Source organism: Scyliorhinus torazame, chromosome 13 (genome assembly GCF_047496885.1).
Source record: "Scyliorhinus torazame isolate Kashiwa2021f chromosome 13, sScyTor2.1, whole genome shotgun sequence".
Classification (NCBI taxonomy): domain Eukaryota; kingdom Metazoa; phylum Chordata; class Chondrichthyes; order Carcharhiniformes; family Scyliorhinidae; genus Scyliorhinus; species Scyliorhinus torazame.
In genome coordinates, this window is record NC_092719.1 from 193,316,503 (window position 1) to 193,341,406 (window position 24,904).

At 40.9% G+C, this 24,904-nt stretch overlaps 1 protein-coding gene across 2 annotated transcripts in view; it reads left to right on the forward strand.

Annotated features, from left to right (window-relative positions):
- The window catches only part of atrip (ATR interacting protein), a 36,001-nt gene extending 19,155 nt beyond the window's left edge, over nucleotides 1-16,846 (forward strand). For both annotated transcript variants that reach the window (XM_072472650.1, XM_072472651.1), the window contains exons 12-16: nucleotides 4,310-4,452; nucleotides 7,522-7,613; nucleotides 9,119-9,205; nucleotides 10,023-10,275; nucleotides 15,651-16,846. In XM_072472650.1, coding sequence (XP_072328751.1) covers nucleotides 4,310-4,452; nucleotides 7,522-7,613; nucleotides 9,119-9,205; nucleotides 10,023-10,275; nucleotides 15,651-15,724 — 649 coding nt within the window. In that variant the 3' untranslated portion in view covers nucleotides 15,725-16,846. The remainder of the gene's footprint in view (nucleotides 1-4,309; nucleotides 4,453-7,521; nucleotides 7,614-9,118; nucleotides 9,206-10,022; nucleotides 10,276-15,650) is intronic.
- Nucleotides 16,847-24,904: the final 8,058 nt, after the last annotated feature.

The following is a 24,904-nucleotide window of genomic DNA, read 5'->3' on the forward strand; positions in this document are numbered from 1 at the left end:
GCCTGATACAATTCAAAGTGGTCCACAAGGCGCATATGACTGTGGCCCGTATGAGCAGGTTCTTTTGAAGGGGTGGAGGATAGGTGTGGCCGGTGTGCGGGAGGGCCCGCAAATCATGTCTAAATGTTTTGGGCAGGTCCGAAGCTTGGGGGATTCTGGCAAGGATTTGTCGACGTCATATCTACGGTATTGAAGGTACAAGTGATTCTGAATCCAGAGTATGTTGGAAGACCCGGGAGTCCAGGGGGCGAGAGAGGCTGTTGTGTTGGCCTTTGCCTCCGTGGTAGCCCAGAGACTATCTTTTTGGCATGGAGGGACTCGGAAGCCCCGAAATCGGGGGTATGGGTCAGTGACATGGCCGGCTTGAGATGATCGAGTTCACCCTGAGAGGATCGATGCTAGGGTTCGCCCGGAGGTGGCAGCCGTTTATTGACTTTTGGGGGGAAAATTAAGCTGTCAGCAGATATAAGAGGGGGGAGGGGCATTAAGGGAAAGAGGGAGGAAGGGAGAGTTGGTTGAGGTGGGAAATAGTTGGTGGAAAAGGGGGAACGGGGGAGCTGTGTCTGTAGGCCACGTCGGCTGGATTTTGTGGGTGGGTGGTAGCTGTTCTGTTTTATTTCCTTTTGAAAATTGTTGTTAAAAATTTATATATACCGCAATAAAATATTTTTCAAAAAGTAGATAATGTACAGTGCAGATTATAGTGGCAGACATTTGTCTAGATTTTCAAAGGATTCTGTAACAAAACTTAAAAGTAAAATGTGCTGAAATGCTTGCCACTACAACATTTCTAGATTTTAATTGTATTATATAATTCAGCAACTGCAGCAAGCATCCAGAAATTTGCTAGTTCAATTTTCTTAACTGAAAAAATTGTTTGTTTACTTTAACCATGATTTCACTTTTAGAAGAAATGTTTTCGATAGATTGATTTAGCAAAAGGTGAACCTTCCAAATAAATGTAAAATTGTCAGAACAATGCAACTATTGTGGAATGTTTGTGTGTTGAACAAAATTGTTTGTCCAACCTATAGATCATCTGATTGCACTGTTACCCTGATGTTGCGCAACCTTTCAAATACTAAATTACATTGTGATTTGTTGCTTATGTGTGAAAACAGTTAAGCTATTCAGACTTAGTGTTCCAGAACATGATCAGTTTCGCTTGGAAGAGGTAGAAGGAGTGGGCTGTCATGAATGCTTTTGTGCACCTACAAGTAGCTTGCTGTTCAATATATTTTCAGATATCTAGGGGTGGATTTTAACTCCTGCAGTGGAGCAGGTAGAGAGCACATGCTTGTTCTGGTTGGCATGAGACCAAAGACATTTCAATGCTTTGGCACGATAATGAGGCCCATGTTAAGCTGTACATCTAGGACAGGTGCTGCTGTTTATTGGCTGTGGACTGGTGCCTTGTTGGGTGCATTGAAGGTATGGCTGCTAGCTAGCTGTCAACTAGGTCTGAGGAATGGTCCGATTATGGAACCCCTGTGTGTGTGTGCGCAGCAGCTCATGACATTATTGTGGGGCTTACAGGAGCCTTCCTGCTCCTTCAAGTGTCCAAAAAAATAATTTCTTACCTTTTTCTACTTCACTGCAACTGGGCAATTTAAGGAAAAGGCATATAACCGCACAAAAGTAAGTGGCAGGTCAGCTGATTAGTCAGAATATCATGGCAGAGAATGACTAAAAGGTTCACCAGGAGAAAGAAATTAAGAGTATGAGCGGAAGCTAGCTAGAAATGTAATGACTGGTAGTAAAAGTTTCTACAGGTATTTAAAAAAAATAAAGAATAAGTAAAGTAAGTGTGGTCCTCCAGAGAATGACAGTGGGGAGTTATTGGTAGATAATACAAGGCCTTAGCAGATGAAATGAACAATTATGTTGCTTCTTTCTTCACTATAGAAGATACAAAAATATTCCCGTAATAGCTGTAAATCAGGAGGTAGAAGGGAGAGAGAAACTTGATGAAATTACAATCATTAGGGAAGCCATACTGAGCAAACTGATGGAGCTGTGGACTGACAAGTTTCCGGGTCCTGAGCGACCTCATCATAGGGTCTTGGAGATGGCAAATGTGCTGGTAGACGCTTTGGTATTCATTTTCCAAAATTCGCTGGATTCTGGAAAGGCTCCATCAGACTAGAAAGTGCAAATATAACCCCTCTATTCAAGAGGGAGAGAGGCAGAAAAAAGGAAACTATAAGCTAGTTAGCTTGATGTCTTCTGTGGGGAAGCTGTCAGAATCAATCATTAAAGAGGTTATAGCTGGGCACTTAGAAAAACTCAAAAGTAATCAGGAAGAGTCAGCATGGTTTTGTAAAAGGGAAATCATGTTTAATTAATTTATTGGCCTTCTTTGAAGGAGCAGCATGCACTGTGGATAAAAGGAAGCTTGTAGACATACTGTGATTTCCAAAAGGCATTTTAAGGTGCCACATTAAAAGTTATTATAGAAATAAAAGCTCATGGTGTGGGAGGTAACATACTTGCATGGATAGAAGATTGGCTGGCTGGCAGAAAACGAGAAGAGTATGCATAAATGTTTTTTTCCTGATTAGCAGAATGTGACGATGGAGTCCTGCAGGGGTCTGCACTGGGCCCTCAACATTTTATAACTTCTATCAATGACTTTTAGACAAGGATACCGAAGGCATGGTCGCCAAATTTGCAGATGGCACAAAGATAGGTTAAAAATATGTTGTGAAGACAACATGAGGTTGCAGATGGATATAGATAGGTTGAGTGAGTGGGCAAAAATATGGCTGATGGTGTATAATGTTGGAAAATGTGAAGTTGTTCACTTTGGCAGGAAGAATATAAAGCAGAGCAGTATTTGAACTGAGAACAACTGCAGAATTCTGAAGATCAAGGGGATCTAGGTGTTCGAGTGCATAAAACGTTAGTATGCAGGTGCAGCAAGCCATTAAGAAGACTAATGGAATGCTGTCCTTTATTACAAAAAGAATTGCACATGAAAGTAATGATTTCGTACTTCATTATCCAGGTCATTGGTGAGACCAGTTTTGATCTCCTTATTTAGGGAAGGATGTAAATGCAAGGGAGGCGATTCAGAGGAGGTTTTCTAGCTAGATATTTGTAATGAGTGGTCTGTCTTATAAGGACAAGTGATACAGACTGGGCAAATTTCCACTGGAGTTTAGAAGAGTGAGGAGTGCCTTCATTGAAGTATGTAAGATGCTGAATGGTCTTGATAAGGTGTACTTGGAAAGGTTGTTTCCTCTTGTGGGTGAATCCAGAACTAGGGGGCACTGGTTTAAAACTAGAGGTTGCCTTTCTAGGAGAGATGAGGAGAAACTTTCTCTTTGAGGGTTGGGCGACTTTGGAACTCTGCCTCAGAAGGCGGTGGAGGTGGGGTCATTGAATATTTTAAAGGCGATAATAGATACATTTTAGGCAAGGAAATTAAAGGTTATCAGGGGTAGATGGGGGAATTTGGAACTCGAGACACAAACATTTCCACCATGATGCTGAATCCTTGAGCAGGCTCAAGGGGGCCGAATGGCCTACTTCTCCTATTTTGTATGTTTATATTCCAGGTACATTCTGCACCCAGTTAACCCTGAAGTTGCAACAAAGACCTATGTACAAAAGGATCATCATCTACATTCTCCTCACTCACCCCCCCCCCCCCCCCCCCCCCCACCACCACCACCACCAACAACCCAGGTGTCAGAGAACGCTGTTCAAATTTTTCACATTGTTTCAGTAACAATATTGTATTTTTAACAGTGATGGTAATGTAATGTCTGTAAGGATGATTTGTTTTCTTATTAACCACTTGGGGTTGGAGGTGGCACTGTGGTTAGCACTGCTGCCTCACAGCGCCAGGGACCTGGGTTCGATTCCCACCTTGAGTGACTAGAGTTTGCACCTACTCCCCATGTCTGCGTGGGTTTCCTCCGGGTGCTCCGGATTCCTCCCACAGTCCAAAGATATGCAGGTTAGGTGCATTGGACATGCTAAATTGCCCCTTAGGGTGAGGTTACGGGGCAGGTATAGGGCCTAGATAGGGTGTTCTTTCAATGGTTCGGTGCAGACTCGCTGTACCGAATGGCCTCTTTCTGTATTGTAGGGATCCTATGAACACCGGCAAAAATGCAGTAATGTCTGCTATTTCTAAAATTGCCTTTGAGTCAGGGAGAGGAAACACTTATGATTTTAGCTCTGCTCAGACGCATTTGTCAAACATACTAATGCGAAAGAAGTGGTCATTAGGTGACATAATTTGCTGCAGTTGTTTCTCCAGTTAGTTATTTTGCCTAAGTTTATTTGGATTTTCTGTCAGGTTCCACCAGTTATTAAGCAGCCAAGTGCTGCTGCGATGCCTGTCGCCAGATTCTTCATGCTCCATTGTTCAACTTGTCGTTCAGCTCCTGGCAAATCTTACAGATCACATGGAATTGGCCTCGAGGTTCTGCTCACAGTCGGGTGAGACAAATTTGCTTTAAACTAATTTATTTTTGCAGTTTTTTCAATTCGGAGTCAAATGTTCTGTTTGCAACACCATACATGAGAATTTTGTGGAGCAACTAAAAATTAGTAACAGTCTTCTCGACGGCTATTTAGAAACAAAATAAGGACATAATGGTGATTAAGAATTGTAAAATATTGGGCATCATGGTGTTGCAGTGGTTAGCACTGCAGACTCACGGTGCCGAGGTCCCAGGTTTGATCCCGGCCCTGGGTCACTATCCGTGTGGTGTTTGCACATTCTCCCCGTGTCTACGTGGGTTTCACGCCCACAACCCAAAGATGAGCAGGGTAGGTGGATTGGCCACTCTAAATTGGCCTTTAATTGGAAAAAATAAATTGGGTACACTAAATTTATATAAACAAAGAGTTGTAAAATATGCTTCAAAATGCTATTATTTAATCAACAGTGGCAACAGTTGCAGAACTAAACTATTTATAACTTTTAATATACAAAACATAATGGCTTGCACAGCAATGCTCAGCTCAAGTATGTTTTCTCTTTTTTTAGAAAATATTTTATTAAGGCATTTATAATTTTAACAATTTTAACCATCAGGTATCAAGAAGAACAAAACAATACAACCAACGCTCTCTCTCTTCCCCTCCCCCACCCCAGTAACAAACAGGACCTTCTTACTCCCTTTCCACTAGTTTTCCTGACCTTGCTCGGTCCCCCCATGCCTCCCTTTACCCTGCTCCCTCTGCTGACATGTTTGTTTTCTCTTATTTGCACGTGCACATTCAGTTTAAAGGTTATTTGTGGGAGAGAAGCGAGGCACTTCAATTTTGAACAATACCACCCCAAATAAAGACCAGAAAGAATGCGTAAAAAGAATGTCCGGTGTCAGCTGAAGAATACGCACTTTAGAGATGTCTGTCATGTGGCTGTGTTTGTTCAGCTGCCATTTATTTTGAGCAAGTGTTGAGGGTTGCTTTATGCTTTTAGTTACCAATTTTGGCACAATTTATGAAATATCTGCACTGTCTCAGTTCAAAGCATTCTTTCTCCAGATATACGCAAACATACACATGCCCTTATTTTTAGCAGCCCAAAATTTGTTTAACAAGATATTTCCTGATATTTTAAAAACTTAGACTTATAAAACTGAACTGCATTCAGTGTTGACCTCCAAACTTTTGTCAGCCCTCAAAACCGGAACAATGAAACTGGACATTTTTACTTCTTAACACCACTATGTAGTGTCTTGAATGTTTTCTGTGTTAAATGTACTCCAGAGAGCAAGTTGTAATTGAAACTTCAACTAAAACCTGAATGTTGATTCTTGGCTTGCAGCATTTCTTGCATTCCTGTGTCTAATACATTGTGCAGACAGATTGTGATGTAATAAGATTTATATGTTGGGATGAATTTTTACCTGTTTTTGACCATCAGTAATGCGCATGTTAGTTGAAGATTTTTGTCATAGTCTGCTGAGGGTATAAACATATAATACAAGGGTTATTTTGGTTGTTGATCTGGATATTCATAAATAAGCATAACAAGAATTGTTCACTTACGCCTGTATCGGTTTTCTCTTCAGTTGTTGAGAAATGAGGGCAGCTGTTAATTGTAGCACTGGGTGGCAGTGGAAAGGATAGCTCTGGCTGACTGCTCCATGGAACCATTAGAATTATTTGTGTTAGCCACAGCTTATTAATTTCATCAGATTTTAAGGCAGCAGTGTTCGTGGGCTAACCTGTTTGATTTTTGGAAGCATATTAATGAAAAATCATTTGTTTTAATGTGCCCTATAAATATAGAGTCACCAAGCCTTATTTTAGAAGACATTTCCATGGTCCCTGGGTGTCGGTTGCTTTCTGCCGTCTTGCCCAAGTGACCATTTTCATGTTTAATTTGCAATACTATTAGACTATTTACTCCACACAATTTCTGAGACCAATCCCATCCTCCTTCAATCTGAAACCTGCTTGCTGCCATAAATTGTTGGATAACTGTCAGAATACTAGTTGACTTTTGAAATTACTTCTCTGGTCTGATGTGAAGAAGTCAGTTGTAGTAGCATTTTCTCAGATTAGGATCAAAACAGAAAGATTTTAGTTCACATGGATCAGTTGCACCCTGGTAGTGCATTTGCCAGCTTGCTCTCCAGGAAGCTGCTTTTTGTGTCTTATGTAAATTATTTGCTTCATTTTCTGTTCTTCCTGTGATTATAAGTTAAATTATCCCTAATTGAGAAGAAAAACAGAGAGCAGTTCCCAACTGCTGGGTGTATAGTAAAGGTAACCCAGTAAAATAAGCACACAAAATATTCTTTCCTGAGGAAATATCTGACTCGTGCAAGGTGTATCTACAGGAAAACATTACTGAGATCAGAAAATAACTGTTGCATTCCCAGGGTTTGCTACTCATAGTGCATCATGCTCCAGCACATTGTTTTTATTGTAACTTAATATAATAAAATCAAAGCTGGATTCTTGGGACTGATGCACAGCACCAGGAAATCATGCAGTTCGCCATTGCAATCCATTTGCTTCACCCAAAAGTGCTAATCATTCAATTTGTGTTAAGACACGAAATTTAGCAGTTTTCTGTTTAACTCTTTACACGACTTGACTATAATAGAAAAACAATCTATTGGTCCTGAACTGAGTCTGATTGCTATTCTACTCTAAGTTCATTATCTTAAAATCCAGCAGTTCCTTTCTCACCCGACCATCTGACTCAGGCTGGGCGGAGCTGACTAGTGCAGTGGGTTCCCAAGGTCTTTTTGTGAATATTTTGTGTTGAGTGCTGGAGAGTTGGAGGCAAGGAAACTGTAAAACAGGTAAATTTAAAGGCCCAGCCATGTTGAGAAGCCAGGGAGAAGGTACGTTTGTAAAGTAAGTGGGGGCTGGGGGTCGGGTCGAGTGTTGAGGGGTCCTGGGAGATTAGGGCTGGGGGAAGGGGGAGTTTTGGGGGTGGATCAGGGGTAGTTCGGAGCTCCAACATTACATGCCTATGCTTCATAATGTTGACTTTCTTGATATTTATAAATTTTATAAATTTGTGTTCTCTCCTTCTAGCGTCATGCCTGTTTCTTAACCTATATACATATGCTTCCTCCAGACCTGACAGCACTGCTGCAGATAGATTATGGCTCCAGCTTGAACAAGAGGTAAATTCCAGAAATATTATAAATATAAAATGATATAATATAAATATAAAATCTTTGTAAATTAACAAAGAACGCTTTTAATGATTTGTGTGCATGGTGTAAATCATTGCAACTCATTCGCCTGAAGCATTTGGATAGCCATGGCAGCATAAATTATGAATTTTTTAGTGCTTATTTGAACTGAAAATAATGCAAATTTGCAGCTTCTTGACATAATTGTGGTGCAGTTTTGTGAAATGTTATAGACTCATTGAGTAGACATGCAGAAGAAACATAACATTTACTTCCAATTTTCTGTTTTGAATCACATCTACTCCAAATAACTTTAGAATCTTGTTCAAAATTTAATTTGGGTATTTGGAGTCGCAAAAGGTCCATAGAATAAGTTTTTAAAAAAAATTAAATTTAGAGTATTCAATTATTTCTTTTCCAATTAAGGGGCAATTTAGCGTGGCCAATCCACCTACCCTGCACATCTTTGGGTTGTGGGGGTGAAACCCACGCAGACATGGGGAGAATGCGCAAACTCCATACGGACAGTGATCCAGGGCCGGGATGCGAAGATCATAGAATAAGTTGATTGTGAGCAGTAAGCCTTGAATGGTTTAGGAAAATGGAAACTTGTTTGTGTAGAAAGAAAAATACAGAATTATTATCAAAGAAATATGATGTCATTCGGAAAAAATATATTTTCAGGATGTGTTGGGCAAGGAACTAGAAGCGGGTCTGTGGGGGGATGCTGTGAGTAGAGTCAACACATCTTTATCATGTGCCAGGCTCAGCCTGATACAATTAAAGATGGTTCACCGGGCTCACATGATGGTGGCCCGAATTAGCAGGTTTTTTGGGGTGGAGGACAGGTGTGTGAGGTGTGCAGGAGGGCCCGCAATTCATGTCAACATTTTCTGGGTGTGTTCAAAGATTGGGAGATTCTGGCAGGGATTTGCGAATGTCGTATCCATGGTACTATAAACGAGGATGGCGCCGAGTCCAGGGGTGGCGATCTTTGGAGTGTCAGAAGACCTGGGAGTCCAGGGAGTGAGAGAGGCTGACGTCTTAGCCTTTGCCTCTTTGATAGCCCGGAGACTGGTCTTATTGGCGTGGAGGGACTCGGAGCCCCCGAAAGCGGGGGTATGGGTTAACGACATGGATGGGTTTCTCAGGCTGGAGAAAATTAAGTTTGCCTGAAGAGGATCAACGTTAGAGTTCATCAGGAGGTGGCAGCGTTTATCGACTTCTTCGGGGGAAACAAAACTGTTAGGGGGGGTAGGAGGAGTTAGTTTAGTTTAGTTTAGGCGGGATCAGCGAGAGGAGATGGAGGGACTGAGGAATTGTGTGTATAAGCCACGTTGGCTGGGTATAGTTGTTGGTTGGGGGGATGTTATGTACTGAATTACGTTTACATTTGTATTTGTATTTTTTGTTATTATATAATCATAATCATAAAATGCTTTTTTTTAAAAGAAAAAACAATTTTCTTTTTTGTGACTTGTCCACATCATTAGGTCGTTCGATTTCTCACCAAATTTGGCTTGGCCCATTCTGGTGCCAGCGCTGTGTTGGTAGAATCAGACTGTCCATGCAATACGGAGGTAAACAATGAATTTGTTCTGCAAAATATTATATGAATGTTTATAACAGAGTGTCCACATTTGTGTAGTTGGCTGAAGCAGACCACCTAAAGAATAATTCAAGAGCAAGATTTGATTATGCGGTTTGTTCAAAGCTGTTTTCGGATACAGTACCAGTTTAGTGTCAGGAGGAAGAAACAGCTGCTTAACTTAAACTTGTGCAACGCAGATTCAGAGCTATTGCCCAGTTTGACACAGTTGTGCTGTGTCCAGTTTCAGGCCCTAACTCAGAATTTATGCGACCATTGGATTATCTCTATTATCAGTATGAAGAGACAGTATGTTTAATCTAATGCTACATTTGTGGTATGAATATTATCTTCGAGCATTATCCCGTAAACATTATTAAAGATTTTACTTTATTTTTATGCCTGTAAAACTTTGACCAGAAGATTTAAACAATGTTTTGTGTCTTAGTTCCTCATGCAGTTAGGTACTTGGTGTCCGATGGGACATTTGTCTGATAGTTCCCAGAGCTATAAGCAATACAGACTTAATTGCTTCTATTCTTTTTCTATGCATTGGGACATCACAGACCAATATTTTGTTCTTGTGTCAGCCATCAGTGATTTCTCTTTCCAGAGAGGTGTGACATTGACAGAAAAAAACTTCCATCGTCTAAACCATATTTCCTTCAAGCTGGAGAATATATGCTTTTAGAGTGAGCATTTGATAGAAAACTCAGTTGGTGAGCTCCGGGAAATTGGGGGGTTTCATTGTGTATAAGCAAGAACAAACCGTGATAAGTATTTTTTATGCTCTTTTTGTTACAATGCAGGTCTTGAAGACTTTAATAGTCATGTTACATCGACAGTGGCTGACTGTTCGAATATCCCAACAAAATATTTCTTCACTGGGTAATAAAGCTGTGTTGCAGTTCTTGAGAGAAGCTGTTTTGCTGCTGCACTGCCTTTCACAGAGAGACAAACATTTTACAGACCACTGTTTAGATGTGTTGCACCTATATGATCAAGTTATGCATGGAATCAAAGCTATTTTTAAAAAAATACCAGACCTCGAAGAAAGTGAAGGTGAGAGATTTGTTGTAAATGTATTACATTAATTTATTTGATTAATGAAGTGTGTCTAAGAACAGAAGAATTTTCAGGAACAGGAATGTTCCAGTGGGCCATAATAAGCCCATATCTAACTCATAGATCAATGCTTCCTAATCAACTTTCTCCCAGTCCCAAAATCTTTTCTCCTATCTATTTTTCAATTAAGGGACAATTTAGCATGGCCAATCCACCTACACATCTTTTTTTAAATATAAATTTAGAGTAGCCAATTATTTTTCTTTTCCAATTAAGGTGTAATTTAGTGTGGCCAATCCACCTAACCAGCACATCTTTGGGTTGTGAGGGTGAAATATGGGGAGAATGGGCAAACGCCACACGGACAGTGACCCAGGACCAGGATTTGCAGCCGGGTCCTCAGCACCGCAGTCCCAGTGCTAAACACTGTGCCACATGCCGCCCCCTCCCCTGCACATCTTTGAGTTGTCGGGGTGAGACCCATGCTGATACGGGGAGAATGTGTAAGCTCCACACAGACAGTGACCCAGGGCCGGGATCGAACCCGGACCCTCGTCGCCATGAGGCCTCCGTGTCGCCCTTTCCCACATCTATTTTTTCAAAAATGTTTGGTAGAGATCTTCATCTGGGGAGTCGGATTTGGAAGAATATTATGGGAAAAATAATACTTGGAACAGTGGAATTGCTAAGGGCCAGTTCTTTACAAGAAGCCGAGTATAATCCCCAAAAATTGTCATAAAATTATAAAAGTTTACAGCATGAATGACGTCGTCATATTCACCCTGGCTCTTTGCTGGAGCAATTGGACAGAAAAATAAATTTCAGTTCTGAATAGGCATCCAGTTCCAAGTACAATATGGTAGTCCTCTTATTTGTACTAAAAGAATGGATTTACAATAATTATCTAATACCCGTCCGATATTTCATTTATGGTTAAGTAACAAAACCAAGTCAGTTTGGGGAGCAGGGATGTAGAGCTACTTGGACCCTAGGAGTTTCTCTTTGGCACAAGCTTGAAAGCTCTGGTTTAATTGCAATGCGACAAGTTTATACATGCAATTTTAGGCTGAATTATTGTGAATGAGTTCAGCACAGGTCAGAGTTTTCTTGTTACGCTTTTTTAAGCTCCAAGTGAAGATAAGTTATATCAGCAGAGTATAATCGAGCATAGTCTTTCACAGTTAATGGGTCAAAATCCTGGAACTCTCTTCCTAACAAAACTGTGGGTGTACCTGCATTACATGGAGTGCAGTAATACAAGGAGGCAGCTAACCACAACCTTCTCAAGGGCAATTGGGGATGGGCAATAAATACTGGCCTAGCCAGCGACACCCACATTCCTTGAATGAATAAAAAAAAAACATTCATCATATTCAGATACCCTTCAGGTATTACACCAGGCACCTCTTTGGGTTTTGCACCACTGAAAACTAACAATAACAGCCTATTTATAGGTGAGTGAGTTTTGCACAAGTCCCTGATTCTCCCCATTGGCTCCTACTTGTCATATTACATTTGGTGCTTCTTGTTCAGTAATTTCCCTTCATGCCTGGATTTGCCTTTCATGCTTCCAACATTCCTTATTTTTTTGTTTTGTCTTTACAGCAATTTGTTTTACTTTCCTATTGTCTATCCTTCCATCGTTGGTCATATTTTTGTACTGCCTTGCTGATCTAATCCTCATTTCTCAAGTTGTTCACTTATATTATCTTGCGCAGCAGGCAAGGCGTGATTAACATAACGGGTAATGCTATCCGTCGAATAACCTGTCTCTGCCAACGATATAATTCTGCACTTGTCACTATCTCTCATCATTTATAATTTCTTCTTACTTTGTTTTCACTATCTGTTATTATTTTGTAACATGTGAATGACATGTTTTTGTGAAGTTTTTGTTCATTGGTTATGTATTTCAGACGAGCATAATATGTACTTCCCAATTCTCGTGAACCAGAGAAGCAGATTCTTCTATTTTCTTTATAGCAAATACTCTTAACTAACTGAATTGCTGCCAACTGTATTGAACTACAAACATCTATTAACAAAACAAAATCAGTTCCCTGTATACGTTTCCCATCATTTGTTGGCACTGTCATTGCAGAGTTTATCTTGCATTCTCTATAGTCTACTGTTACGATCCCAGTTGGTGTTACCATTGGACAGCAAGGTCCCAGAATGGAACCCTGGCTAAATAGACCATAATTTCTTTCCTCCGAAATGTGGATGTCTGCCAATTGGCTTTTTACAAAATATTAAAACATTTATTGAACACTCAATGATTGACGATAACAATACTTCTTCACCTCACCTATATGTTCATAAATATACACCGATTTTAAGGTTAACACTGGTTTCAAAACATTTCTTGTACTATAATGTTCTCCGCAAGTACATAGTCCATGTAAACCAACAGGCCGACTGTGGTCAGACGCACCACATTCCGTGACCAAATGGTAGATGACGCCCAATATATCTTCTGTGGATTTCTACTCAATCTACTTATCACACTGAGGCAACTGGTCTCACGAACTCCAATTTCCACCCGAGTGTTTCCAAACTCCACTCTTGATGAAACAAGACGTAGAATCTTCTCCTGAACATTGCTTTCTCTCAGATATTTCACCACTGATGCACTTTCAGCATTTCGATCTTTCCTTTTAATATTCCTTTGCCTTGAATTGCCAAACTTGAACACAATCTCTCAGGTACACAGCCATGCCAATAGGACATGACTGCTTCACAGGCTCTACTAAGGTTTTAGGATTACTTCAATAATCTGGCTTCTTGCTGACCGACTTCACAAGGTTTACACCTATCAGCTCTGTCTTTAACTGGGATCCTCTCTCTGCCCCTTCCGTTAACTTTAGTGAGCAATACCTTTTGTCCCGTTGATTTCAATCTTTCTGGGGCTTCTCTTTTCATTCCCTGTTTTTTTTCAATAATCTTTATGGTCACAAGTAGGCTTACATTAACACTGCAATGCAGTTACTGTGAAAAGCCTCTAGTCGCCACATTGCGGCGCCTGTACGGGTACACAGAGGGAGAATTCAGAATGTCCAAATGACCTAACAGCACGTCTTTTGGGACTTGTGGGAGGAAACCGGAGCATTCGGAGGAAGCCCACACGGACAGGTGGAGAATGTACAGACTCCACACAGACAGTGACCCAAGCTGGGAATTGAACCTGGGACCTTGGAGCTGTGAAGCAACAGTGCTACCCACCGTGCTGCCCCTAGAACTAACTTATTTTTAGCTTCTGGGATTTGATTTCTTCCCATTACTCCATTGTTATTCATCTGGCAGTTCCTGTGAGAGATGTTTCCTCTCCAGTGACCTCGTTCCAACTGCCTTAGGTCCAGCTTAAACTGAACTCTTTCTAGCATCAAGTGCCCCCCCCCCCCCGGTTGCTAAGGAACAGCCGAGTCTTACTTTAAGCTCTGCTTGTTTACATGCTGTGAGCCCTCTAATCACAATGCAGGAAGTTCGAAATTAAACTAAAACCCCATACATGAAATTTTAACGTGAATCTAGAAGTTTTAACCCTTTCTTACACAGAAACACAGTTAAATTCACCCACATCTATACGTTGTTTCTAATAGCCAATATTTAAAACAACCTGTTTCCTGACACCACAGTGATAGTTGAGCTGAACCGAACAGACAGCTTATCATAGCTTGCAGTATCATAATCTACATATAGTGCATGAATGGTGGTCACTGCTGGCCCTGTGTCTGCAATAGTCTGGTGGCCTCATTTCATTTAAACATTTTTTTTTTTTTTTTTTTAAGAGTACCCCAATTCATTTTTTCCAATTAAGGGGCAATTTAGCGTGGCCAATTCACCTACCCTGCACATCTTTTGGGTTGTGGGGCTGGGACCCACGCAAACACTGAGAGAATGTGCAAACTCCACACGGACAGTGACTCTGAGCCAGGATTGAACCTGGGACCTCGGCGCCATGAGGCATCAGCACTAACCACTGCGCCACCGTGCTGCACCGGTGGCCTCCAATAATAACCACTTTTGCAGCTACTGCTCCATCTCCAACCTCCTTTCCGTACATAGCCCTTGTATGTGTCGTCACCTCAAATCCACAAATCCATGTCCATCTTTCCCAGAACTCCCATGCTTTAATCCCTTCAACCAGTTTTCCGCCCTTGTCACAGTACCAAAACACTCTTTATCAAAGTCACATATTACATCCTATGTGACTGTTGCAACGGTGAACTACCAGTCCTTGTCCTTGTCGACCTGTCTGCAGCCTTTGACAGGGGTTACCACGCCATAGTTCGATAAAACCCTGCCAATGTCCTTCAACTGGATGTGGCTTCACTTGCCTGGTTCCATATCTAATTGTAGCCAGAGTATCCCTTGCAACCACTTATCTGCCTGGTCCTGTTCCATTAATTCTGGTGTACCCCAACTCCAAGGATCTATCCTTAGCCCCTCCTATTTTTCAGCTAGATACTGCCCCCTGGTGATACCATCTGAAAGCACAGCATTAATTTCCATGAGTACACTGATGACATCCAGCTCTTTATCGTATCACCACCTCTCTTGACTCCTTCTGTTAAATTATCAGACTGGTTGTCTGACATTCAGTACTGATGGGTAGAAATTGCCTTCAATTAAGTATTGGGAAGGTTGACGCAATTGTCTATTTTTAAACAATATCTTTCTCACCATGTGGCTGTCACATTTCTTGCCACCCCTAGTTGCCCTGAGAAGGTGATAACGGCAACCTACTTGAATCACTGCAATAGCAGTTTGATCCTGAACCACTGGCTTGCTTGGCCATATCCGAGGGCTGAGAGTTAACCATGTTGTTGAGAGACTGGAGTCACTCATTTAGGCCAAGCTGGGTAAACTTGACAGTCTCACAATGAGCATTAGATAATCAGTTGCATTTTCACAATAATCCAACAGCTTCATAGCACCCATTGCCAGCAGTGTCAAAAAAAGTGAATTCATATTTTGAAACAGCCAATGTAAGATTTGCACTTAAGCCTATTAATCAGTTGACCAGTAACAAAATCACTACAATACAATAAGTACCCAAGTGTTGTATGTAAACAGAATAAATTAGTTTAAATTCTTAGGAAACACCTGAGACTTTGTCCACATGAACAGAGTTGTGATTGATCATTACGTTGCTTCTTTACTTAGCTGCTTCATAAACTGTTTCATCAACTATTACCCGGAATTATATTGACTGTCACCAAAATAATTAATTCTATTTTTAGAAAACTGCAGAACTCATCCAAACTCCTGCATTTTCTTTCTAATGTTCAAGTGAAATAGTTCCTAAAGTATGAAAAGTCTTGCTTTACAAAATATGTATACTGCCTTATTTATACTAAGTCTTATTTCAGAACTAGCTTTGGAAGAGCTTTGTTCCAACGAGCCAGAAGTCGAATATCAGGAACTAGAAACTGATGGAACTTAAAGCACTGTACACAGGATTTAAAGGACTTCATCAAGTTCATGTATTTGTGCAAAACTTTGATGTTGACATACTTGAATACACCCAATTGTAGTCTGACTTAGCTGAGCTGATGTTTTTCAGTTGTTTTCACTGCAACATTAAATGTCAGGAAAATCATAATGAATTGGTTTTAAAGGACTAGTTTGGTGGGTTTCATTTATGAAATAGATGCAACTATTTAAGTGCCTTTCAGCAGTTGAAGCAGAATGAAAGATTTGGTAGTTAGTAACTGCAGCCATGTATCTCACAGATATCACTGTCAATAACAGTCAGCAAATGTCACCTTTTACTGTTTAAAAATGAGAATATATGACTACTTTTTATACACTTGCCTTACAGTAGAATTTATTGTTTATTAACTGTGGGCTATGAAACCCAAGCGTGCTGCAAGAAGAATACCTTAAAATATGACTGTCAATAGGTTTATTTTTTTGGTGAAATACTGAATCTCAGCTGGGTATCTGTTTTATATGCATTTTTTAAAAAACTCTGTTTAAAAAATTTGCACAAGTATACATTTTTGTTTGAGTTTATTATCAGGGAAACAGGTATTGGAGTGCAATATTTTCAGATTCCAGGATGCAATGCTCTGCAGGCTGAGTTCAGTATAACAAAAATGGCAAATGTTCAAAACACTCAGCAGGTCAGACAACATCTGTGGAGAAAGGAAATAAGTCACTATTTCAGGCTTTGGGCAGAAGTGAAACGTGAACGTTTTTTAAAAAAGAATCTCCACAGTTATTGCCTGATCTGTGTGTTTCCAGCATTTTCTTCTTTTTTCTTTTGGACTAATAGCATCTGTGGCTTTTGTGTACCTGTGTGTTGAATGAGTGTGGCACGTTACAATTTCATCAGTCAATGGCTTGGGTGACCAGCCCAAAGAAGTTTGAAGATGAAATATTGTTGATTGAATGTCCATTTATGTGGAATAAAAATGCTTAATTTGTAAACCTGTTCAGATTGATTAAGGTTTTTGTGCTGGACAAGTGTTGGGATCACTGCAACTTCAGAGATGTAAAATATTTTCTGAACTATTTGTATAGTTTTGTTTTCTTTACAATAAATGTAAAATTCTAAACATTTTATGATTGTTTTGAATGTCTCTTTTAGCATAGTATACGTTTTTACAGTCCTTCTCTATAACAAGTTTTATTTTGAATTATTAATGGTTATCTTCTGCAGTATAGCAAATTAAAAAGGAAATCCAGAGGTTGTAAATTATTGCAAAATAGGCATATTTCAGTAATAGGAATAATGGTTCAGTGTAATTTTAAAACTATTTTTGCATGTCATAAATGCAGTAAAATAATTTTAGTTACATTGTGTTAATTGGACCAGTTAATTTTGATTGTTTGTTCCATATTGTCTCTCAACCCTACAGCAGACACAGTTGGAAATGAAATGTCTCCAAGCCTTGAAGCTATTCCATCTATTATTCCTCTGCTCGCTCTCTGAAAATGCTACCAGGTGGTCCCACTCCTTTCCTCTTCCACCATTGTCCTGATTTCTTTTTCAAGTATTTATCCACTCCTTTTGGAAAGGTTGAATCTTCTGCCACATCCTTCTCAGGCAACACATTCCAAATCATCATTACTTGCTGTGAGTTTTTTAAAAATCCTCTTCTCTTTCTCTTTTTGCATCTTTTGGCAATTATCTTAAATTTCTGTTCCCTAGTTACCGGCCCTACTCCAAATGTGAAATTCTGGGGGTGCAATCTAACAGCCGCATTGCGCCCGGCGAGGATCAGTGTGATCCGGTTAGATTGTGCGAGAGGCCCAAATCAGGAACCACGCCGGGCGCAGAGCGGTTTGCGAACTAACCGGTCTGCTCCCATTGGTGGGACCCGGATCCCGCCTAGACGTGGCACAAAGCTAATTAAGTACAATTAAGGGCAATCGGCATCTCATTCACGAGATGGAAACCCAATCTAACGGCCTCCCGTGATCTAACTGGCTCCCCGGCGCCACTTAGTACTTGTCTATACAAACGTAGACCAGGTGTCATGGCATTTGAGGGGGCCTCCCAGGCCATTGGAGATCACTGACTGGTCAGGAACAAGGCAGGTTGGCCCTCTGGCACCTTGGAACTACTACCCTGGCATTGCCTGGGTGCCAGGATGGCACTGCCAAAGGTCAGGGCCTGAGGGGGGCCATGCCTATGCAAGGAGCAATGAGGGAGTATGAAGGGGCCTCCAGAAGGTATGGGGGGGGGGGGGGGAAGGGTGGAGGTCCTGGAAGGGGGCATGAAGGTACAGGAAGCGGGATGGGAAGGCCTGAAAATGGGGGCCCCTCAGTGACCCCTTGGGGGTGGGGGAGATGGATGTGGGGTAGTGCCCATGTGTGTGGGGAGTGATATTGCCTGGGATGTGGGGGACCCTCATCGTCTTAAGAGACCAGGCACGCTTTCAAAATGGTGGCCCCCATCTCTGAGGAGCCGTTCTGGCCAGTGAGTTCAGCTACCCAGTGATGAAAAAATTCCAACTGTAGCTCGGAGCGGAACTCTGCAGGGCTCATAAAACTGGCTAAGTGTGGTTAGATAGTGGTGGGAAACGTGCCGATAGAGCTGGGAAGAAACCCCCAGCTAAACCGGCCTGAAATTACACTTTGACAATTTTCCATGCGTTCGCACCCTGGATGATATTTTTGAGTCTTGAGGGCAACTACAATGTTTTATTTCCGCATTCCGTCTGTATCCGGATAAAGAAGTGTAACCAAGCAGACTGGATTTACTGTGCAGCACGATCTTCAGTTCGCTATTGATGGGAAAATCATAATTATTAGCAAAATAATTGCTCCAAACATAAAACTGATACAGTAGTATTTAAGCTGCCCAGATAAATCAGCTTAAAGTCCAATGTAATTTAACTACCTCTGAATTTGTAATTAGTGTTTTCTGTCAATCAAGAATCCTATTTTGGCAGACTTGCAGTCATAAAAAATGAATTTTAATTTAGTGGTGTGGTTAAATTGGACTTTGAAGAATATTTAAATTGTCCACCGTTTCAACCTGTTCTTGCTCACAGAACTGATATCTTCATATCCTTATCCTACATTTGTGACTCTTCCAATGCCCTTTGACACAGAGAATTTCTGGTGTCTTGGCCCTTACTGTCTCCTTTTCACCATAGACATCCAATCCCCAAAGACCTCAATCCCCCAGCAGTCAGCCTGAGGATCTCTGCTCCTTCCTTGAATTGAGGCCCAACCTCCTCAAATAATGCTATAGGATCAATTGTGTTTACCTAAACCACAGCAACAGGCCTTGTTTTAATACCTTCTTCAAAGGACAACATCTTTGACATGAAGAACTCACTCAGTAGTGAACTGAATTACAAACACAAATCCGGGCTAGGAGATTGGGATACACTGCGTTTTGACTTGGTGTTGGAGTGCTAGTCAACCGATGGTTCAAAATTGTATCTTTGCAGTAGACTAGTAAATGTCAAATTGCTGAGTAATTTCTACCACCTTGGCTGACTCAAAGATTATTTTGGAGTTTTTTTGATTGCATTGTTGTTTTCATATCATTACTATCTACAAAGCTCACATCCACCTTTTATCTCCAGTCTGCATCCGATCTGCAACATTGCAATGGAAATGTGTATTGAATGAGGCAGAAAATACTAAAAATTGGCTTGATATCAGTTCTGGCAAACCCTCAATTCTGACTTTTCATGTGGAAGACTTAGCTGGAAAAGGCAATCTATCCATTATTTCATGATAAACAAAAAATTAACAGCGGGAAGAGCATTTCAATGTATGACTAATAAGTAATTATTGATCCACTCCAGTCTAAGGCGTTATGGAGGAGAGAAACAAATAATATTTCATAATAAGATGTAATGCCAGATACGGATGTATGAAATTTACTGACATGCATTAACACTATGGGTGTTTGCATTTTGCCAAGCTTCAGACGTATTTGCAAACTATTTGATAATCAATTGTCAATTCTCAAATTAATTATATTGCTCGGTATAAAATAGTTTTAATTAAGAAAGCTGCCATGGTGCTTCATTGATTCCATTATTTGGATCAGTAAATAATAGAGAATTATATTAACTGCAAGCAGGGAACACCAAGGATAGTGGTTCAACATGCTGTAGAAAGAAGCTGTTGCTGCAATGTGATGCAATCTAATTGAGGGCTTCAGATGTTATCAACTATAAGAGTAAAATTCTTAATGGTTTATGAAAGCATTAATTCTCGTGCACTGTTAGATTGTGAACTTGGGATGGGAAGCAGGTATGTTGCAAATTGTTTCTGTTTGTGGTCATTGTAATAAGAATTCCTTTGTCACTTTGATATTCACTTTTCAAGCAATGCTAAGGAAAGGTTTATATAATACTTTAATCCTTTAACGTGTTTTTTATTTTCTAAGATTGTTCAGGTTGTAAATTTCAGTTACTACTACTCTTTTGTATTGTTAAGTGCTTTTCAATTTCAGCACCATCTTGGAACATATCTTATCAAAGATGACCTCTATGCTTACAGATCACATACTTTCCCATAAAAGGTAACAGCAACCTTTGTACAAAAATAGTGTTCATGACACAGCACAGGCTGAAGCATGTAACTTAATTTGGGTTCTTTGTCTTGGAGGGGAAGACAAAGTAGACGTTAAACATTTTGCTCTGCAGCCTCAATAGTTTTTTTGTCCTATCATAATTAGTGAAATAACTGTTCTTCATTATGAATGAGGATCGGTACAAATTGACGCATTTATTTAGCTACATAAATTTAATAACAATCTTTATTATTATCACAAGTAGGCTTACATTAATACTGCAATTAAGTTACTGTGAAAAGCCCCGAGTCGTCACAATCCAGCGCCTGTTCAGGTACACTGAGGGAGAATTCAGAATGTCCAATTCACCTAACAGCACGTCCTTCAGGACTTGTGGGAGGAAACCGGAGCACCCGGAGAAAACTCATGCAGACACGGGGAGAACGTGCAGACTCCTCACAGACAGTGACCCAAGCGGGAATTAAACCTGGAACTTAGCACTGTGAAGCCACAGTGCTAACCACTGTGCTCCCATGCCACCCACCGTAAATGATCTTTGCAATAATTCCCACTCATAATTACAATATATGTTAAATTACTTTATGGCCTTGGGGCCTACTGGGGGAATCATTGAATCCTGACAAAGGGCAATATTCATATGAATGTTTCTGGTTTGCGAACATGGCTTTCTTAGTAAAACTGGTAAATTCATGTATTATTATAACTAAAACTTAATCTGACAGATGTTGGAAAGACAATCATTACATGTTCATATTTGCAGAAAACTACAGTATATTTGCATTGATAAATTGCACCTTGTTCCAGCCCTCTTCCAAAGTTGCATTTTAAACAACAATGCAGAACAGATGTGCAAATTGGAATTCAATTTCAACATGGCTAAGTATAAAGTGGTGCATCTTGAGGAATAAGAAGACCATGTAATTCTTGGAAATAAGAATCTAATTGGGGTAAGGGTAAAAAGAGATCTAGAGATACAAATTCACAATCAAAATGTAGCATGCACGTTAACAAAGCTTTACAAGTGCAAAACTGGTTCAGTTTAGAGGATTAGAAATGAAAAGCGGGAGGAAGGTATGCTTAACTTGTATCTGGTTAGAATCCTTTTGATTTCCTTTCATTGCCATTTCTTTAATTTTATCCTAATTTTTTATTTCTTCTGGGGATCGTTAATTGCAACACGTTTAAGTTGAGGGGACGAAGTACAGAATTCAAAGTTTCAAATGGCTTGGCAACTGAAACACTGTCCTCAAGTTTTGTATTTGGGAAAGGAAATTCCAGACTTTCTGGCACCCAGCAAATTGGAGGGATTTAGTTTGATTGGCTGTCTGGCGGCCAATGGGTTGGCTGGGGACAGTGTTCTGCCTGGTAACAGTCAGCGATTGGTTCCTGCCAAGTGTTTTTTTTAAAAGAACCCAGCAGAAGTCATGAGACCCTTGAAATAAGATGATGTTTTCTCCCTCTTGCCCTCTGGCTGCCTGCTGGCTCTGCGAGTCTACAGTGAAGACCATTACAAGCTGAATGAAAAGATAACATCCAACTGAAGGCCTAAACTGGAGAAAGAAACTTACTGGAAGACATTCATCTGAAGCCAAAGATCCCTATCTTTTTTAAATCATCATTTTCTTCCCCCTCCACCACCCTCGTCCTCTATGTCATCTGTTTGCATGTGTGTGGAGTGGGGAAGAGTTCAAAAGGGGGGTGGGGGTTGGGAATTAGATAGGCTATACAACTGGTTAACTATCTAATAATCGTTATTGTTAAATAATAGGTTATTTGTGTTAAAATTTACAAACCTGGTGGCTGCTGTTCCCTGGGCTAGTGCGCAGTCAATTCCAACCCCACTTGACCCAGAGTTGCAACACAGTTGAAATTTACTCTGTTTTAAAAATACCCAAAGTCTTTGGTTTTTGGATGCCCAATAACTAGTCATCAGGTTTGTAAATTTAAGCATAATTAACATTCATTAATGACAATAATGATAATAGGCAGTGGAGGCACTGGCATTATGGTATTACTGCTGAATTAGTAATCCAGAGACCCAGAGTCATGCACTGGGGACCTGCGTTTGAATCCTACCATGGCAGATGGTGAAATTTGAATTCAATAAAAATCTGGAATGAAAAGTCTAATTGGTGACATTGTCGTAAAACCCTATCTGGTTCGCTAATGTCCTTTCGGGAAGGAAATCTGTCGTCCTTACCTGGCCTGGCCTACGTGTGACTCTAGATCTACAGCAATGTGGTTGGCTTTTAAATGCCCTCAGGGATGGGCAATAAACGCTGGCCCAGCCAGCGATGCCCACATAGATACATACAATGCAGAAGGAGGCCATTCAGCCCATCGAGTCTGCACTGGCCCACTTAAGCCCTCACTACCACCCTATCCACGTAACCCAATAACTCTCCCAACCTTTTTGGACACTAGGACAATTTAGCATAGCCAATTGACCTAACCTGCACATCTTTGGACTGTGGGAGGAAACCGGAGCACCCGGAAGAAACCCACGCAGACACGGGGAGAACTTGCAGACTCTGCACAGACAGTGACCCAGCGGGGAATCAAACCTGGGACCCTGGCGCTGGGAAGCCACAGTGCTACCCACTTGTGCTACCGTACATCCTATGAATGAATAAAAATAAAGAAAATTGGTTAACTATCATCTAATTACTAACCCCCACTCTTTACCTCATCCCACCCTCTGCATGCACACAAGACAGACAAACACAGAAGGGAAAGAGGGGTGTAAAAATAATACTAAAAATAAAAGGAGAAAAGCCTCTTTCAGATGGACCTCTTGAAGTTAGATCTTTCTTCAGTCTTTGCTTTCAGCCTGTAATGGTTTTCACTATAGGCTCATCAGGGTTTTGAGACTTCTCTGCAGACTCAGAAATAGCAGACAGATGACATTTGGGAGAAAGAGAGAGAGCATCCTCTCAGTGTCCAGATGCTTTCGGCAGGGTTCTCTGAAAACCCCATCTGGCAGGACCCAATCATTGTCTATTACCGGATAGAATATAGTCCCTGGCCAATCCATTGGCCATCAGACAACCAATCAAACTGAATCCCTCCAATCTCTCGGGTGCCATAAAGTCCTGAATTCTTCTGTTCAAAAGCTAAATCTCCAATAGCACAGTGTACTATTTTGCAACTTTTGAGTTCCTCACTTCCCCTGCTCGACTTAAAGGTCTGTATCCATTAAAGATCCATGAACTAAAACAATAACGATAATGTAAAATAAATAGGAAATAAGGGAATCAATAGGAAGAGTCCTTACACTGCTTAATCGGGATCAAACCAAAGACATTGGATATTTAAGTAACTTTAATTTCACCTGTGTGTTGTGACCCAAGGTCAAGTAGGGCTTGAATTGACTACGCACTAGCCCAGGGTGCCGTGACAGTTGGCTAGACCATTATCAGAATTTGGTGCACAGTTCTGGTATCTAAAACTATACTAGACTGAAGAGAATACACAAATATATAGGCAAGGCCAGAACTGTCACAGTACAACTATCAGGAAACATAGAACATACAGTGCAGAAGAAGGCCATTCGGCCCATCGAGTCTGCACTGACCCACTTAAGCCCTCACTTCCACCCTATCCCCATAACCAAATTACCCCACCTAACCTTTTTGGACACCAAGGGCAATTTATCATGGCCAATCCACCTAACCTGCATGTCTTTGGACTGTGGGAGGAAACGGAGCACCCAGAGGAAACCCACTCAGACATGGGGAGAACGTACAGATATGACCCAGCAGGGAATCAAACCTGGGACCCTGGCGCTGTGAAACCACAGTGCTATCCACTCGTGCTACTGTGCTGTTCACTGGTACTCTTTGGAAAAGCGAAGGTTAAGAGATAATCTGATATGAGTTTTGATACGGTAAATGTAGAGAAGATGTTTCTGTTTATGGGGAGTCCAAAGTTAGGGGCATAGGAATGGCTGTTATGCATTTAATGAAAACCAGATAAATTCACAAGAGAGGAAGGTATAGAAGGATATTTTAATACAGTTAGAGGCAATAATGTGAGAGGAGACTCGTGAGGAGGGCAAACTCTGGCACAGATTAGTTGGGCTGACTGGCCTGTTCTGTATGCCAATATTTAATTTCAATTATGAGAGAATATGTGACCCCTACATATGCTTCATCAGTCAAAAGAAATCTCCCGAGTGTTGGAAATGTGAATTTGAGATACATTGACTATGTGCTGCCAATAGAAAGGAGTATAAATTTGCAAGCAAGAAGGGATAAACAGAACTGGAACAAGACTAGATGATTACCCTCCTTAGATTGAACTACAGCATTATGTAGTGCAATTTGTTTTTTAAATTTAGAGTACCCAGGGCCAATTTGGCGTGGCCAATCAACCTACCCTGCACATCTTGGGTCACGGGGGTGAGATCCACGCAGACACAGGGAGAATGTGCAAACTCCACACGGACAGTGACCCAGGGCTGGGATCGAACCTGGGTCCTCTGCGCGTTAGGCAGCAGTGCTAACCATAGCGCCACCGTTAGCCCGGTATTCTGTAGTGCAATGACATCCATTTCAAATGGCCTACAAATTTCAGCCCTCAACAGTAAGCTATTTTTTTTAGTCCTGTAAATAG